The 18,301-nt window shown below is 31.5% G+C and overlaps 1 protein-coding gene across 1 annotated transcript in view; it reads left to right on the plus strand.

Moving 5' to 3' along the window:
• Nucleotides 1-18,301, plus strand: part of LOC139500295 (uncharacterized) — a 107,912-nt gene that overhangs the window by 15,618 nt on the left and 73,993 nt on the right. Inside the window, exons 4-20 of the mRNA XM_071289038.1 lie at nucleotides 343-472; nucleotides 860-929; nucleotides 1,491-1,597; nucleotides 7,638-7,720; nucleotides 8,312-8,370; nucleotides 9,114-9,235; nucleotides 10,077-10,167; nucleotides 10,605-10,716; nucleotides 11,185-11,359; nucleotides 11,907-12,096; nucleotides 12,744-12,952; nucleotides 13,396-13,490; nucleotides 14,035-14,204; nucleotides 15,073-15,218; nucleotides 15,999-16,175; nucleotides 17,717-17,875; nucleotides 18,140-18,282. Coding sequence (XP_071145139.1) covers nucleotides 343-472; nucleotides 860-929; nucleotides 1,491-1,597; nucleotides 7,638-7,720; nucleotides 8,312-8,370; nucleotides 9,114-9,235; nucleotides 10,077-10,167; nucleotides 10,605-10,716; nucleotides 11,185-11,359; nucleotides 11,907-12,096; nucleotides 12,744-12,952; nucleotides 13,396-13,490; nucleotides 14,035-14,204; nucleotides 15,073-15,218; nucleotides 15,999-16,175; nucleotides 17,717-17,875; nucleotides 18,140-18,282 — 2,238 coding nt within the window. The remainder of the gene's footprint in view (nucleotides 1-342; nucleotides 473-859; nucleotides 930-1,490; nucleotides 1,598-7,637; nucleotides 7,721-8,311; nucleotides 8,371-9,113; nucleotides 9,236-10,076; nucleotides 10,168-10,604; nucleotides 10,717-11,184; nucleotides 11,360-11,906; nucleotides 12,097-12,743; nucleotides 12,953-13,395; nucleotides 13,491-14,034; nucleotides 14,205-15,072; nucleotides 15,219-15,998; nucleotides 16,176-17,716; nucleotides 17,876-18,139; nucleotides 18,283-18,301) is intronic.

Genomic DNA, 18,301 nt, shown 5'->3' on the forward strand with positions numbered 1-18,301 from the left:
CGATAACTTGACGATAAACGGAATCTAAATAGCGAGCAAAAATGTTATCCAGCAGAATTTTAAGTGCAGTTATCGTCTCAAAGCAGGTCCAAATGACATACTTCTTCTGTTTGAGGTTACTAAAAATTTACCTAAAAGAGTTTGAACATATATATATATATATATATTAGCATTTTAACTTTTAAATGCCCATTTAAATAGGTGTGTGATTTATTTCGTAATGAGATTATGGTTTTTTTTCATAATGAGATTATCAAAAATTTTATTTGATTTCTATACTGAAGATAAATCTTGGCTTTTGAGATAAAAAGGCATTGCAGTTGTTTATTTTTGTTGCTCAAGGTTTTCATTCAAAATCAAACCAAATGGTGAAATTCTTGAAGTATTTCATCCTCCGGAAGATGAGGAAGTTTTAGCAACTAAGAAGGGTCTTGCCGGATTGTTATCTTCCAAACTACATGATAAAGAAGAGGTATGTTATAAATGTATATGTTTCTAAAAAGTGTACAACATCACCAATATTTAAAGAGTAAACTGTAAATAAATTCAAATTTTGATTTAAGTTGACACGTTCTTGTGTCAAGATCATGATTAACTTTTAATGTGGAAAAAGTATTAAATCTTCTTAAATCCTTATATTTTACACTCAAACACATTTACTCTTATTCATTTTACTACCTGATAAAAATTTTCAATTTAACAAAAACTAAATTTGAAAGAAAAGAAAGAAGAAAAATTAATGAAAAACGAAAGTATATGCACTGAATTATGTGAGAGTGTACAAATATAGAAGCTGCAATTGTAATATGTTCAAATTAGAAACCACTGCGTTACATATATCAATGCAACTTGATTTCAGGCACATCCTGGATTTGTGCATGAAGGAAACGGACAATGGCAATATCACACACAAGAAATAGGGAATGAGGGTGAGTTTGCTTCTTTTCTTTTTTTTTTTGCATTTGTGCAATTTTCGAAAATTATTGAAAATACATACCGAGTTCTGAAATACATAGCTGAACATATTTACTACTCCGGTAACTCAATAAACAGTTTTAACGGCACTGTGAAATATTTACCGCTAAAATGGAAATTCAAAACAACTTTTACAACTATTGTGCACATTCGAAATGTTTTCAATTTTGTACAAAATAACCCGACTTTAAATCTTTGAGCACATTTAAGAAAAAAATCACATTAAATCGAAATTATGGGATCCCGAAAAAAGAAATATTAAAGTCAATCATATTCATATAACTTTTCCATTCGGTCATTCTCTAACCAAAAGTAATTATTGCACACCTATTTGGAATGTTGCGTTAAAAGAATCACCCATGTAACACTTTATTCAAATGGACTAATTTAAAAGCGTATATTCGACGATAACAAACAATAAAAGTGAAAGGGCTTCAGTTAGAAAGTATGGATACTAAAATAAAGTAAACAATGATAAAAAACATGTAGAATTTCACCCGGTGATTGTTTTTCAGGACCACACGCCGCTATATACACAGTCAAAGAAACAGACACAGGAACTGAATTCAAGAAAATAAGAAACAGTAACATCATAAAACATTCCAAAGAAATGTTCAAAAAGGTATCAGAGTTGCATGTGTTCTTCATTTACATCCTTTGTAAAGCTAAGTACTGTAAGATAAATATGTCTTACCAACAGAAACCCATGAATCTGGATATTCGAAGGGACGTGTATACACTCCATCACAAAATAAAAATAAGAAGATGTGGTATGTTTGCTAACTAGACAACTAGCCATCAGAGACCAAAGTATGATAAGTGCATGTATATTAATTGTCTGAAATTGCAAGAGATCTTCTTAATTGCATGCATATTGATTTAGATAATGGTATGAAGGATTCAGTGATAGTCTATTACAAATTTTTCAGTTTTTTTTGCCAATAACCAAATTCAAGACGACCACTGGTCAGCACTTGCACCAAGATTTAACATAGAGCTATGAGAAATACATATGTATGCATATACACATAGATTCTTCTCAGAGACTCTCGTCTCTCTTATCACATCCCTGACCAAAGAATCATCATTTTCATCTTTTTTTTTATTTTCCCCCCCAGAATAACAATGTTTATCTTAGATTATTTTTTTGTTCCTTACAACATATAAACAAATGATTTTGACTGTCAAGATTAATTTTCCCCCAAAATGTATTTGATCTTGGATTTCATGTTTATTTTCATCAGCAATTTTCTTTTCTTTCGGGATTTTGCTACATTTTTTGTTGGAATCAAGGTTTGTGAGTTCAGATATTTTGTTTTAGATAAATTACACACCTTGTCATGCAATGTCACTTTTGATTGAAACATGTAGCCCGGCGAAGTTGTGTTAGATACATGCTTTCTCTTGAAAATCTTGTCTGATTTGAAAAATGTGTATTTATTCATAACATAAGTATTTTTTTCATATTCGACTGAAAGTTTTTAACACGTTTATTATTTTATCGCAGAGTAGTTAAATCTGAGACTACTACAACACATAGTTATAGTAGTCTCGTGTAAAATACAATGTACGTACATTTGTAATATAATGTTTTTAATCTATAAGCATATATGGGGTTTACTTCAAATGAGACAATAACCAAGCACAGGATAACACGGAGGGATAATACATAATCTAGTAAAAAGGAGGTTTTTTTTTCTGAGGCATGAACGGATCTACGAAAAAAGTGTATTAAAAAATGTTTATTAAAAAGACTGAGTTACAGATTTGAGCGACATTATAAACATATATTTATTTAGTTAATTAAAGGGGCATTATCTGTCAGATTCATGTTCACTGGTTTGACTCAAACTCTCATATTTGGTTTATTATACTAAAACGAATATCCAAATGCAAAAAGTCTCAATAAACAACTAACAATACATGGACTCGATAACATGTAATAGCATTTAGTCGCGCTGATTTTTGCCTATACGCTATCTAATTATAGGCAATCAATATGACATCAGAAGACTGCCGTCGGTTATTTAACCCGATATAAACATAAAAATAAATATAAATAGATAGCGACCACCTGCAATTAGATTCTCTAAGTCTGTTTGATTTCATATTATTGTTGAAAAAGTATCCTTATCATCGTTTTATCTTTAAAGAATGTCACAGTTTTTGTGGATGGAATGACTCAAAGTCGGTCAACCAAATGGTTCATCGATAATTGTTTCACTTTCAAATGTTGAAATGCTTTTCCTTTTAATAGATGAATACATTCGTAGCCCAACTCAAGCTTACGGTAGTTAAATTGTGGGTGGCATGAATACGGATTTAATAAGGTCGGATTATTCACTTGCAATGTTTCTTGACTTATTTTGACAAAGTTAAACCAACTGGTTGCTACCACAAATTATTATTTCACTATTTCACTTTCATATATACACATAAGCTCATGAAAATCTACTCGAATAGTGCTGCTTGCCACACATGCCAAATAACAAGCTCAGTGGGCAGTTAGACTGAAAAACAGACTGGAGAAGAAAATCCCACACAGCTATATTAAAAATATATTATACATCATTATACGGTTTAAGAAACCAAAAAATCAGACGTTGCATAAGTCTTTTTTACCGTTTGAAATACAAATAATAATAATATATGCCGTTTTATTAAAGTGGTCATAAAATGCGATTCCAACACAGGCACTTGTTTTCTATCCCTATAATATATTATTCGTAATTTAAGATCTACTATCCCTATATATATTATTCGTAATATATAGGGATACCTATATATTATTCGTAATATATAGGGATAGTAGATCTTGCCATAGATAGAAAAAAAATTGCCTGTGGATTCAAAGTTTGTTTTCGATAAAAAATGTTCCAGCAAACGCACTTGTCCGTTTCACCGGATCCGATCGCATTTTACACATCAGTCACGTGATTACGTAAAAAAAAATTGTTTGCATGCTGCAATCAACACGTCGTCTGCAAGAAGTATCAAACGATGAACATGAAGCACAGGCACTTGTTTTTTTGTACGGGTATGTATAGAAAACCCCATATTGACAGAAACAAGTGCCTGTGACATGAAGATTAGAATAAAGATACCTGTCAGCGGTAACGGGAATGTTAAGACAGATCTACGTACGTGTACACTGTAGCTGATCTAGGATTTTTGAAAGAAATGTAGCCATATATAAAAATGAGACAAAAATAAAAAGATAGAACAATGATGCTGACTACTGTTGTCAAAAGGAATATCACGCCAAAACTGCAAAACCCAGCACGGACTACCCATACATATTTGTTGCAGCAGATATAGTCCGTGGGTAACAAGTGAACATTAAAAGGTAAAAACTGAGGGTAGAATTCTGTGAAAATCATTTCTTTTGCTTTGTTTTGATGATGAGAAAAGATGGTATTGGTCAGATCCTTAAAATAATATCACTTTCAGGCAGTACCATTATATCCGAACACAGAATCTTTGGAGAGTGAGAAAGAGATAATTAACATTTTTCGAAGTATTAATATAATTTATGGAAAAAAATTTGGGTTGACAGGCAGAAAAATTAAGTTGTTTTAAGGTTCATCATAACAAACGGACAAATATTGGATCTCCTGTAGTTGGTGATCGCAATACTGGTATAAAAATTTTGTACCAGTATTGTATTCCAGTATTGTACCAGTATTGTTCTTTTTTTAAATAAACAATATAGGTAATTAATTTTATTAAAAGTGTCACATATATGCATAATGAAATTAACATATGACATGACAATTTTATTAGGAATGATTGTGTTTGACTGATGATGCCATAGATGGTACACTGTGATTGTCATCAAAGAAAGTTTTAAATCTTCCGATGTTTTTTTCTTAACCATTCTGTCTCAGCATTTTAACAAACTATGTACTTTCTTCTATGTTTTCTTTCAGCTCTATCTTTCCAAGATTCATATAGTATATTCTAGTGAATTTTATATTGACATTAATGCTGTTATAGCTTCTGTATCATCAGCATTGGTATTGTCTATTTCTTCTTCAGATGTGATTTCTGCTACCCCTCCCCCTTCCTATATTGGTATTTAGGTATTCAGTCTCTGTGGACTTTCTCTAACGCCTACTAGATTACAAGCTATTTCAGATAGCACCTGTACAGCTCTCTTACTGTCAGAGTGCTGGTCTAGTATTAGTATTTGTACCAGTACATGTAGATATACATGTATTTGCTACTAATTGTATTGTCCATGGTTCTGAATCAACTGCTTCAACCCTTAACATTCATGTAGACAAACTAGTTAATTTTATTATAACCAGGTTCCCCTATGAAGCAACTTTTTATAATTATAAATGAATAATATTGAAATCTTTTGTTGTACAAGACTAATAAGAAAATAAAGACAAACAAATGCATATGATCTTAGAACACAAAAAATGTATACATTTATTAAAATATCTGTCCAAATATATGTGATGGCATATATGTAAATGCTGAATTTACAGTGTAAGGGTCTAATAATTTGCTTGAATTTATTAAATAATTAGTTTTAATGCCTGGCATCCACTCGATAATATGAGGCAGGCATTACCTGTGAATGGGGACGAAGTCTGTATTATTTTTTTAAAAATTCAAACATGTTGATAAAAAAACGGAAATACCGTAACGTTTCCGATATTGGTTCTGTTGTTAGGGATTTAGTTGTGAAGTTATATTAGTTACGACGTCATATTCAATGTAAACAAAGAAACGCTGTTATCCAGGTAAAGTTTTTTTCATATCAAACAATTATTAAAATGATTGGGTGTTGAATTCCTTCCTATATTTGTTGATATGTTGAAAAATATACATTTTATTCAAAGTCTCATGCAAACAAGACCGGAAACGGAAGTAGATCTGAAAAAAAAAGTTAACGATTATGAGTTCATTAGTAGAATAAAAAATTCGGGAAATTTTCCCGTATTATTTTTTTTATTGATTTTTCTACCATAATTGGGGACTTTGTCCCCATATAATAAAGTTAAATGCATATTGTGCATACCTGCCAAGATTTCAAAATGCCCATGGGGGTTTTGCGTGCAAGATGGCTGCCATACTCCTAAAAAACCTTCAAGGGGGCCTTCAAATACAGTGTAATGTTGTTTTTTGGCTTCTTCATACTTTTATAAGCCTCAATTCATTGTAAAATTAATTGTTTTGTTAATATTGTGGACATAATTGCTCTTTAAAAATTTCAATTTGGGAGCCTCCATGGGGGAAATCCCCCGCAAATAGTGACAGTTGGCAGGTATGATTGTGTTTAAGAAAGATAAAATCTATTCTGGATTTTGATGGGCATTTTTTTTCCTACATGCAAAAGGTGTGAAAATTAACTAAGTTGTGGTACAACTATGACAGTCAGGATTCTACTTCTACAAAATTATCTCCCCATTACGCCAGTTCATTTTCACAATTGTAGAAATGGAAGCCATTGTATGGATGACGCGCTGCCAATTTTGCTCTTGAAAACCTATAAATTTATCCACATAGCACCATTACAATCCTCAGATATATTGAAAACTTATGCAAAAGGTGTTTTTAAAATAAAACACTTCGTAATTGAGAAGAAAATTGTCGTTTTATTTGTTTCTATTAACTTTTAAAATGTTGGCTACTATAGTAAACATTACAGTTAGCATTTATCGCCTTCTCTAACAAAGAGCTTCGATTCTTTTGTTCTATTTCAACTGGGTTTCCGCCTGTATGAGATGCTCCCTCAGGTAAAAAACTGGTTTGTATTGTTTTGATTGTCCAATTAATTGACATGGTCAAGAGGTATCTTCACAACTATAGGTGAGTTAAAAAGTTTATCTGAGTCAGTGAGTGGACAGTATCAAAGTAATTCAGGTGTTTGTTTATTTTAACACCTTCTGCAGAAAGGAAAAAAAATGCCCATCAAAAACCAAGAAAGATTTTCTTAAACACAAAATGAATTTAACTTTTATATATCTAGTGGATGCTAGGTATTAAAACTTTCCAAACAGCACAGGTAAGTCTGTACACAGAGTAGTTCTTGATGTGAAAATACGGCCATATTTGTCCATTAGTTATGATGAACCTTAAACGAGGCGTGCACTTCATGTAAACTTATGTTAAACAGTGACCGTGTTCACTTCGAAATTTCAGTAGACACAAAAAGTAAACTGACTGTCACTCATGTCTGACGTCTACTTTCGTGTTGACCTACATGTAGACCTCCACATTAAAGCAAAAATGGTGTGTCTTCTAATAGTTATTATATATATTTTTAATTTCATAAAAATTGAAAAATTTTTATGAAATTAAAAATATATTTTTAATCATTAACAATATTGTTAAACGAGGCATGCACCAGAAAGTAATCATCAACCAGTTGGTATTTTTCTGTATATGAAGAAGGAGATTGTTAGGAGTAAATAAACAGGCTTTATTTCCCCCCTTGTAAGCTGTTACATTTACTTGAATTCAGATTTGGGAAGCAATTAGCACCTGTAAAATTACAGAAGAAGGTACAAAAAAATCCAACAAGATTGAAAATTATCAAATATTTTAAGCCATGCACAGACCTCTTGGAAACATGATGTATGTTAGTTACAATTGTTCTCAGCCATTAAAATGCATGTGCACATATTATATTATTTTTTCTTTTTCAGACTTTATTCTATCATAAAGAACTTGGTATCATGCATAAGGTTTTGATAGAAGATAGTTTTACAGCCATGACTGGCATGCATGGGTAGGTTATTGAACATTGCAAATTTTTTGTGCCCTCCCTAGGGGCATTATGTTTTTGGTCTTTGCGTCTTGTTTGCTTGTCCGTCCATACGTCTGTCCCCCATCAGGTGGGGGTCTCACTGGGGGGTTCCAATCCCGTATCCTGCTTACTGTTTTGTCAGATTCCTGTATCCCGCTTACACTATGTACATAAGCAATTCTCATTTTTTCGTCATTTCCCGGGTCCCGCCAGACCTCGTTTCCCGTTTTCACAACACAATAATTTGACTTTCACGTGTCACGCTTAGACCCCAATGAGACCCACTTAGGTTATAGTTTTTGGTCAAGGTAGATTTTTTTAAGTTCTCAATTTGAAACTTAGTACACATGTTTCCTATAATATGATCTTTTTAAATTTTTAATGCCAGATTAGATTTGTGACAATTTCACGGCCCACTGAACATAGAAACTGATAGTGTGAGTGGGGCATCAGTGTACTATGGACACATTCTTGTTTTTGTTATTTTACTTTTAACATTTGGATCTTGAATTAAATCATAGAAATTCAAAGAACTTCAGGCTATTAAATATATTTTAACATTCCTTTCTTCAGATTTGATCCCCACCAGAATATGAGAAAAATAAAAGCTGTCAACCAGTTTTCTGAAATGGGTTAGTATAGATAACATTTAAGTGCTCTATAGTGTAGAATGTTTTGGACATTTTTGAAATCATTATAATATACATTTTGATGATCTTGTAGTAAAATTTTGGAAGTGAACATTTCATTCTAGTGTAAGAATTTTGACAGTGTATATATATTTTCCTCATACTACTAATTTATATTACCTATATACTAGGTCAATTTATTCTAAAAGTACAGAATGCATTGCCAGAAAATCTCAGTGTCACTGTTACAACTGTATTGTTCATGGGTTCAATCTGACCAAATGAGATCAAAGACCTTCAAATTGATTAAGTTTCTTGCAAGCATTCAGCATTTAGAAGTTATCAGAAAGGGTTGTTGGCCCAAAGTCAGAATAAAGTTTGGGGTTAGATGATGTCTTAGGGTTGCCTTTTTAAACTGCAAATGATCTGATATTTGGCTTCAGTGAGTCTTATATTATAGTGTTATTAACTTGCTGTTTCTGTATACAATTGGCCATGTTATAGATTTGAGGTTTGCTGTTTTGGACCAGAGACTCAGAAGAGTTGAGAGCCAATACAGCTGATGGAGAATATATAACGGCAAATACAGAACAAATAATGTACAGCAATAAGTAAGATCTGCAAATAATTCAACATTACCAAAATTGTCAATTGACCCCTTAAGGAGTTATTGCCCTTTACAGTAGATTTTTTACAATTTTTCATAAATTTTTGCAATCTTTTAATTTACTGCTGTATCTTTTTAGATTATCCAGAAATGACTGTTTTGAGTAAAGGTGAATTGATTTTCTTGACAAAACAGCCTGTAAAGAACGTATTAAAGAAACCTTCACAAAGTATACTGAATGGCAGTATACATGTGAGCAAGGTATATTTGTACATGTAAGCTCATGTCTTTTTTTGTGTTTTGTCCAAAATAATTATCATATAGAATCCAAAAGATATTTTATAAAATCACTTATTTTGGTATAAAAGTTTATATGGACAGAGGAAAAATCGTATTTGTGAGAATGCATGTACTTTATTTAAATATTTAGGAAAGTTACATATATAATTTTTTTTAATGGGTCCATGTATACCCATGAAATCTATGAAAATCAATACCAAACTAAATCCATATGAATTTGGAACTATACTTAGGAACAGTCTGACAGTATGTATTGTCTGTAATACTAGTTCCCTTGCAATATAACTGTAATTTGACATAGTTTTCTATAAAATAGCATTGCAAAATTTTAATATATAAGAACAACAGAGATTTTTTTTGGGATGTCTATTATTTATATTTGGAAGTATAGGAATCAATAGGTTTGAATATCTTGTACATATTAATAAACTTCCAGTGTTTGCAATTACAGACAGAGTTATTTTTTTACATTTGTCACATTACAGGGCCTGTTATAGCTGCTTATTTGGCAAGGGCTTTGCTCATTGTTAAAGGATGTATGGTGACCTATAGTTGTTAATTTCTGAGTCATCTGGTCAATGTAAAGTCTCAGTTGTCTTACTGTCAATCATACCACATCTTCTATTTTTTAATTTTTCATTTCTACCTGTTTCTAAGCTTTGTGCAAAATGTAATATATATTTTGAGCTGATATTTTATAACATACTTTTTCAATTATATATTAAAAGATAGAAACTACTTTTACCTTCATATCTAATATAATGTTATCATTATGCATATCTCATATAATGTTATATTGAAGTACGAAAGAAAGAAACACAAAGTAGATGTAACTGAAAAGATGGCAGAAATTGAAAGCAACATCAAGTGTATTAAAGATGAACCAGCTGAAGGTATGAAATTTTTAAATAAAGACATCTGAAAAACACTGACTATGGTTTAGCAAACCCAAAGTTTGAGGGGACTCAGTGGCCGAGTGGTCTAAGAAGTCAAACTCCTAAATAAGATTGAGAATGGAAATGGGAAATGTGTCAAAAGAGACAACAACCCGACCAAATAGCAGAACACACTGTATCACAGTTTTGATAACACTCAGCTTGTTATGAGTCTAAATCCTGCAGGTGGTAGGTGAGCTTGACTCAAATCTTTATTGACTAGGATTGTCAGTTTTCCTACTCAAGGTCTTGTTCTCTCCAGGCACTCTGGCCTACTCCACTAATCAAAACCGATTGACATAAAATAGAACAATAGTGCTGAAAGATGGGGTCAACAAAGTCTGAAAAGAATATATTTTAAACATTAAAGTTAAACATTGATTTTTGAATTTCAGGGTCTCCAAGATTAAATGAATGTTTTTTGGCGATCGTGAACACACTTGAAATGCTACCAGATAAAGCACTTACAGATGTTGCTGAACATTACTTTATAAAGTTGAATATGAGGTATGTTAACTTGTGTATGCAACTGTTCATTTAATACATCTGAAATCTTCTTATTAAATAATCTTTTTTTACATCAGATTTCAGATGTATTAATGAAAGAATCGATTGCTGTAAATATTATAAGAGAAAAATTGATTCATTTTAAAAATTGTTGTTTATAGCAGTGATTTAAAACGAAGTAATAATTACTCTTGTGTCAAGTTTTCCTTTGACATTTTTTGGTCTAAAGAAAAAAGAGAGTTTATGATATTATGATTGAGCCTACATAATCATTGAAAAAAAGGCATAAACCGATTATCATTCACATACTCTTAGATGAGATATTAGCTTAGGAACACAGTAACATTTGAAATAGTTATACCATCAATAATATTTTTAACCTCCTTATTGTATGCAAAATTATTTGATATAATTATATTTCATCATCAGATACTAAATGAACTAATATTACTATTAAATTAATTTTAGGCTGAAGGCAAATAGACAGTCTACTGTTATCATGTTAGATACATTTGGATCATTGACAAGTCAGAAGAGCCAAGAGATCATTGGTAAAATGATTTTCCTTAGAACCAAACTAGATCCTGATTTTATTGTACAGTACATGACACATATTGTGAGCTCTCATGACCCACCACATCCAGTAAGTTATGTTATTACAGTGAAGCTATTAGTAAAAAATATAAACAGCCCTTTATGAATTTCATGCGTCTTAATAGTGCTTTTCTGGATTAGATTACCTTCATCAGGAACGCTTGAAACCAAAGATATATAAGAATTGTAAAAAAACTGATTTATATTATGATTACACCAAAATACGCCACAATATTTACCTTGTGAAATGTCATTAAAAAAAGAAGGAGATGTAAAATTGAGAATGGCAATGGGGAATGTGTCAAAAAACAACAACCCGACCATAGAACAGACAACAGCAGAAGGTCACCAATAGGTCTTCAATGCAGTGAGAAACTCCAGCACCCGGAGGGATCCTTCAGCTGCCCACTAAACAAATATCTATACTAGTTCAGTGATAATGGACGTCATAAGGAGATGTGCATGGTATGATCATTGTCTATGAGAAAAACCTATACCTCATAGTCCAATATATATTTATTTTGTTATGAATTTGAAAAAGAGTATATTTCAGATGTATTTAAAATTCAATTTTGTACTGATCATGACTGTTGCAGATAATTTTAAAAAGTATGGAAGATATTTGTTTTCACCCTGGAAAGTATCCACCATCACTGTATGTGGGAAGTTTTTATGACAGTGTTATGTTAGCCTTAGGAGTTGTTGCAAGGAAATTACATGACTGTGGTGAAAAGGAGAGATCAAAGAACATTACTTCAAAAATTAATGAATTACTAGGACTACATGGTAATAATTTGGACTACATAAATTTTATATTTTCAGTACTGTGGATTGCTTATCTGTTCAGAACTAATTTTATGAAGTAAATTGATTTTATAACTATTTGTTAAGTATCAATTTAGGAAATTTTAGTGAAAACTCTTTGAAAACATCTTCATTTAATTAATCCGGATATGCATGCATTCTTCTACTGATAATAAAGTTGTGCACCTCCTGAATTAACTTTTGATCTTTTTTGGGGTTTTTTCATGAACTAGATAATATGTGGTTATATTAGTTTTGCTGATACATAACCCCTTGAAAATGCTTTAACAGAATTCAACTAAACTTGCAAAGATTTTCTTCATGACATGAAGGAGCACCTGCTATTTAGATTTTTGAGGATTCCAATTCAGAAACATTGCCATTATAACCCATGTCTGCTGGAATCATTTGGACATGCCAGATCTTCCTTGGTAAACTTGCAGTTTTTCCCCTGCATATGATTGTTAAACAGACTTTTAAGTTTCTCCTTTTACTAAATTGACTTTTAATTCATGGCTTTATAAAACAAAATTTATTTTTTTTCAAAAAAAAGGGCACTTTGTATTGAAATTTATTGATCCAACATAAATGTTTAAACAGTGCATGCAGGCAGCACATTTTTATTTCAGATCCCTGGTTGTACAGAAAAAAAAGATCCATTCAGACCGAGGTCGAACAAGAAGAATATGATAAGAAGCATGTGATTCTGTTAGAAAGCCTTGGAAATGCTGCTATTGACCATTCCTATGAGTATATTGTTTCTCATATCAATGCTACCAACTCACCATGGATCAAACGAGCAGGTGTACATGCCCTTAGAAAATATGACTCTGAAGTGGTAAGATATGAATCTTCTCAAGTTTTCATTTAGTCATGAAGTAGGAAATAAATATGCCATAAAATATTCAAGCACTTATTTTCTCTCTCAAATTGATCATTTATAAATAAATGAATGACTACTAGTATTTTAGAGAGCAAAATTTATATTTTCTCATACTCCTAAATGATCCTAAATTGAGTTAGTTTAGCTGCAATTTTTCAATTTTTTTCAATTTTTTTTTTATTTATTTCTATTTGGTTTCCTTTTTGTAAATTCTATTCTTAATTTGTTCTTCATGATATTAAAGAGTACTATGTTCTTTAAAAAAAAAAGCAAAAGACATTATTTGCTTAATAAAATCATGTGATTTAATAATCATAGAATCTCACCTGTTTTGCTATATATATTTTAGTCAAGTCAGTAATAATATTTAATTTTTCTACTTTTAAAAATAATTTTAGGCAGCCCAGGAAATATTGAAGGTATATAATACAGATGACAGTGAAGAAGTCCGACATGAAGCTTCTTTGGTATATCAAGTTCACCCTAGATATAGGTATTGTATTCTATCCTGCCTTTGACAGATCATCTAGATATATTTTTGACTTTGAGCAACTTTTAATAGGATGTTGAATGTTTATATAACCCACTATCTGGGCTATGTACTAATATTACCATACATTTGATATGTCACTGTTGTAACTTTAAAAAGCTGTTGATGATTGTAAACAAATAAGTTTTTTTATGCACACCAAGAGTACAAATTACAAGGAACAATGTTATCTTGAAAATTATTGGTCAAGTGTTTCATACAACTATCATCCTACTAAATTCGAACTTTTGAACCATATCTGGATCATCCAGTTCCTGGTCTGAGCAGCAGAGTGAAGATTAATAGTACATGTAAAATATAAAGAGTTACAGTTCGGATCACCATTACAGCCAGCCATATTTGTTACAGACAGTTTAAATTAGGCCTACACAATTCTAACATCCTCAAGCAAAAAAATAAAAAAACCTTGAGATTACAATAGCAATTGTATATACAACACAATTTAACCTGAATTACAGATCAATAATACATTTGTTCCGTTTTACAGAAAATCAGCAGAATCATACAACAAGCACAATAGAGAAAAAAGAAGTTTCTTTGATGGATTACAGTTTAGACTTGAAGCACCATCAGTAGATTGGAGGAGAGTGTTGGGATCTACTGATATTGGAGGATCATTTGGATTCATTATGTCAAATTATTTATCTTTGAAAATAGGTACATAATTATTGACATTTACAGGAGAAATAGAATTGCTTTATTTTCAGCCAATCTTGTATTTGTTGTCTTCTAGTAAAAGATGCTTACCAGAGTATGTTGCTATGGTCCCACCTAAAATGTTTATCTGCTTCAGTCTCCAAGTCAGTTCATCTATTTATTCATCCATAAGCATGTCCCAAATCTAGTGAAAGTTTTTGGTCAGGGTAGCTTACCATGAAGTTGTGGTTCCATCAACTTGAAACTTAGCCCATAAGTTCATTTAATTTTGATGTTAACTTGCAGAAATATATTCTAAGCTAGGGTTTTAGCCATATTAAGCAGTTTACTTACATAAAAATGTGAAAGTACTAGCTGGCATGGTGTCATATTGGGCACATATTATTGATGCTTTGTGAGCTAGTGTAAATGTATACATTGAAGGACATAAACTGAGTGAGTTGTTATTCTATTTATATGTTGCTATTTCTTGGAAGAAAATCAATGCATGGCTCACATACATGTGTTGGTTTAAAAAAAATCACCAATAGTTTTTCTTGATGCTCTTTCATCTAAGTTGACGATTTTCTATTTTCCTTTCAACCTAGAAATCTCATAAATTCTTTATGGTGAGAAGAAACATATATAATGGGGCTTCATCTTTAATTAGAAATTTAAACAACGCAAAAAAGGCACCAAATTTGAAAATAATGTGCATTTGTGTGTCCATGTTGTCTATTTCTTAAGTCAGTTGTTCAGAATGGAAATTATTTGAGAATGTTTTTTGTTATTGAATTTCAAAAATATTTCTGATGGAAAGAATTTTAGGGATCTAAATTTATATAGTCGCTACTATCACAATTAAACCAAGATCTCATCATTTTTATAGCTCCATTGTCTGGCCATTTGAAAGTCAGTGTACATGATGAAGCATACACAACACTACACTTAGGAATAATTGGAACAAATGTTGATATCATGCAGGCAAGGTTGTGTTTTAAAGGAGAAACATCTTACAACATCAACATTTTACAGGTAAATTCATTGTGTGCCATAGTACATTATCAAAGGTTCATTTTGATGGATAATACTCAGCATTTTTCTTTTATCATACAACAATAGAATTCACATTTAACGCAAATTTTGTACTTCATTGTTTCATTTCTTGTATATTCTTGTCCTGAAAAAGCTACACTTGCTGGCAAAATATGTCGACCAAATACAGGAGTCATATGTTGTAAAATTTTTAATGTTGTAGTCTTTCATGTCAGCACATAAAAAATATGAAAAATTATTGTTATATTAACACGTACAGTGGTCATGTGGATCCATTGTAAATCATTTTGGGGTTTGTAATTTTACTTAAGGATGTACTTAGGTGAGGTTAGGTAAAAATTAAGAAATTAAGAAATTAAAATTGATACTATAAGCTGGTAGAACATCAATTAAGGATAAAGATAAGCTGAAAATATTGATAGGTCATGGACCTTCTTTTTGAGATATTTGAGATTTAAAATATGGCGGGAAAAGGCTGACTTTTACCTTATAATTGCATTGGTAATATTTAGGTCTCAAAACAAAAGAAAGAAAATCAAGAATCTTCTAAAACTTTGGTAAATGACCTTTCATGAGCTATTAAGTCTTATATGAAAAAATAAATGGGTGTTATGGGACAAAATAATTTACATTATATTGTATGGAAAAACACCAAGGAGTCCGAACATTTGACACAAAATTCCAAAACCTCACCTAAGTACATCCTTAACAAATTTAAATTTTCATTTTTTTTAAACAAAATATTCATTTCTTTTGAAGGAAGATGAAGTAAAGATGATAGTCAAACTAGCAACAAGATTTGATGAAGCTGTAACATCAATTTTAGGAGGCATCAATACAGGAATCAGGATGATTAAAGATTTAATAGAAGGAAAAATTAATTTAAATGATCTAGTGCTTTCATTTGTTGAATCTTTAGTGATGCTTCCTAAAAGAGTAAGTAATAAATTCAAGATAACAAAATTTGACAGTAAACTTGATTTTAATACAGATACACCTGTCAACTAATTTTGGAGTTGTAAGTTTTTAAAGAAATATTGTTGTCGGACCTATCTTTTAGTCAAGTTTAATCCTCACTCAAGTATTTATGCATCCTTTGGGGTTTAATTTTTTGTCGAGCCTGCGACTTTAGTTGCAGAAAGCTCGGCATAGGGATAGTGATCCGGCGGCGGCGGCAGTGTTAGCTAACTTCTTAAAAGCTTTATATTTTAGAAGGTAGAAGACCTGGATGCTTCATACTTTGTATATATAGGCCTCATGTTATGAAGTTTCCGTCAGTCACATGTCCAATGTCCTTGACCTCATTTTCATGGTTCAGTGACTACTTGAAAAAAAAGTTAAAATTTTTTGTAATGTTAAGTTCTCTCTTATTATAAGTAGAAGGATGACTATGTTTGGTATGTGCGTACCTTGCAAGGTCCTCATGCCTGTCAGACAGTTTTCACTTGACCTCGACCTCATTTCATGGATCAATGAACAAGGTTAAATTTTGGTGGTCAAGTCCATATCTCAGATACTGTAAGCAATAGGTCTAGTATATTAGATGTATGGAAGGACTGTAAGGTGTACATGTCCAACTGGCAGTTGTCATCTGACCTTGACCTCATTTTCATGGTTCAGTGGTTATAGTTAAGTTTTTGTGTTTTGGTCTGTTTTGTTTATACTGTATGCAATTGGTCTACTTTTTTTATATTTGGTGTATGGAATGATTGTAAGGTGTATATGTCTAGCTGGTAGGTGTCATCTGACCTTGACCTCATTTTTATGGTTCAGTGGTCAAAGTTAAGTTTTTGAGTTTTGGTCTATTTTTCTAATACATTAAGCAATAGGCCAACTATATTTGGTGTATGTAAATATTTTATGATCTGTATGTCAGTCGAGCAGATTTTATTTGACCTTGACCTCATTCTCACAGTTCATTGCTCAGTGTTAAGTTTTTGTTTTTTGGTCTGTTTTTCTTAAACTATAAGCTATAGGTCAACTATATTTGTTGTATGGAAGAATTGTTAGCTGTACATGTCTGCCTGGCATTGTTTATCATGTTTACCTGACCTTGACATCATTTACATGGTTCATTGATCAATGTTTGGTTTTCTTGGTATTGTTAAGTTTATGTGACAGTTGTAATAAAGCTTTACATTTAGGACTATCAACATAAAATCAATGATAAGTAAAGAAGATGAAACATTTCAGTGTGTGCACTCTTGTTCTAATTAAGGTAAATATAGGAAAATTCATTGGACACCCTAAAATTAAAATAAAAATTTCAAACAAAAATTTAGTTATATTCAGATTTTTGGTTTTGCACAGGTTTTTGTTGTTCCACTTGGGGAAGGTGAAGCAGCGTTGTTGGCATTAACAATTTTTAATTATAAGGTTACAATTTAAGTCAGCTTGACAGCATGCAACAGATATTTATTATAACTAAAGTTGAAAACAGGGAGTTAAAGTAATTTGACTTTTTTGTTATTTTGAAGGTTGCTAATCTAAGAAGTATAGCAATGAAAGCAACCAAGAAAATTGGGGAATATGATCCGAGTGAAATGCCATCTTTTATGAAGCCTGTTGAACATTTGGTCTCCAAAGTTCAGAAATTCCTTGGCAATTTAAAATCTGATGTTCTTAAATTCTTTAATGTAAGTAACTTTGAAACTAAGTTAAGAATTAAATTCATGTTGAAAATGGAATTTTAAAAACTTTATGATGCAAGAAGAATTCTGCATTTTATATGACTATTTTTTATAAATTCATCAGTAATTCAGATTTTGAGTATTAATGATTGTAGTGTTAATCATGTGACACCCTGATGTACAGTTTCAGAATATTTAGTTAACATGTTTTAAGTCATATTTTTTGTAACATTACATAGATATATGTGATACTCACTACTGTACTTGCAGCAACTTTATGAAGTAGTGACTGTCGTAGTTCCAGAGAATGCCAGAATTATTTACAAGTCTTTAGTAGAAATTATTGATGGAATTAGAATCATAATCAAAGATCCACCAGGAGCAATAGCAAAAGTAGGGAAAGGAGCTGTTCAGTAAGTTAATGATTTTTGA

The sequence above is a fragment of the Mytilus edulis genome, chromosome 13, assembly GCF_963676685.1.
Source record: "Mytilus edulis chromosome 13, xbMytEdul2.2, whole genome shotgun sequence".
Classification (NCBI taxonomy): domain Eukaryota; kingdom Metazoa; phylum Mollusca; class Bivalvia; order Mytilida; family Mytilidae; genus Mytilus; species Mytilus edulis.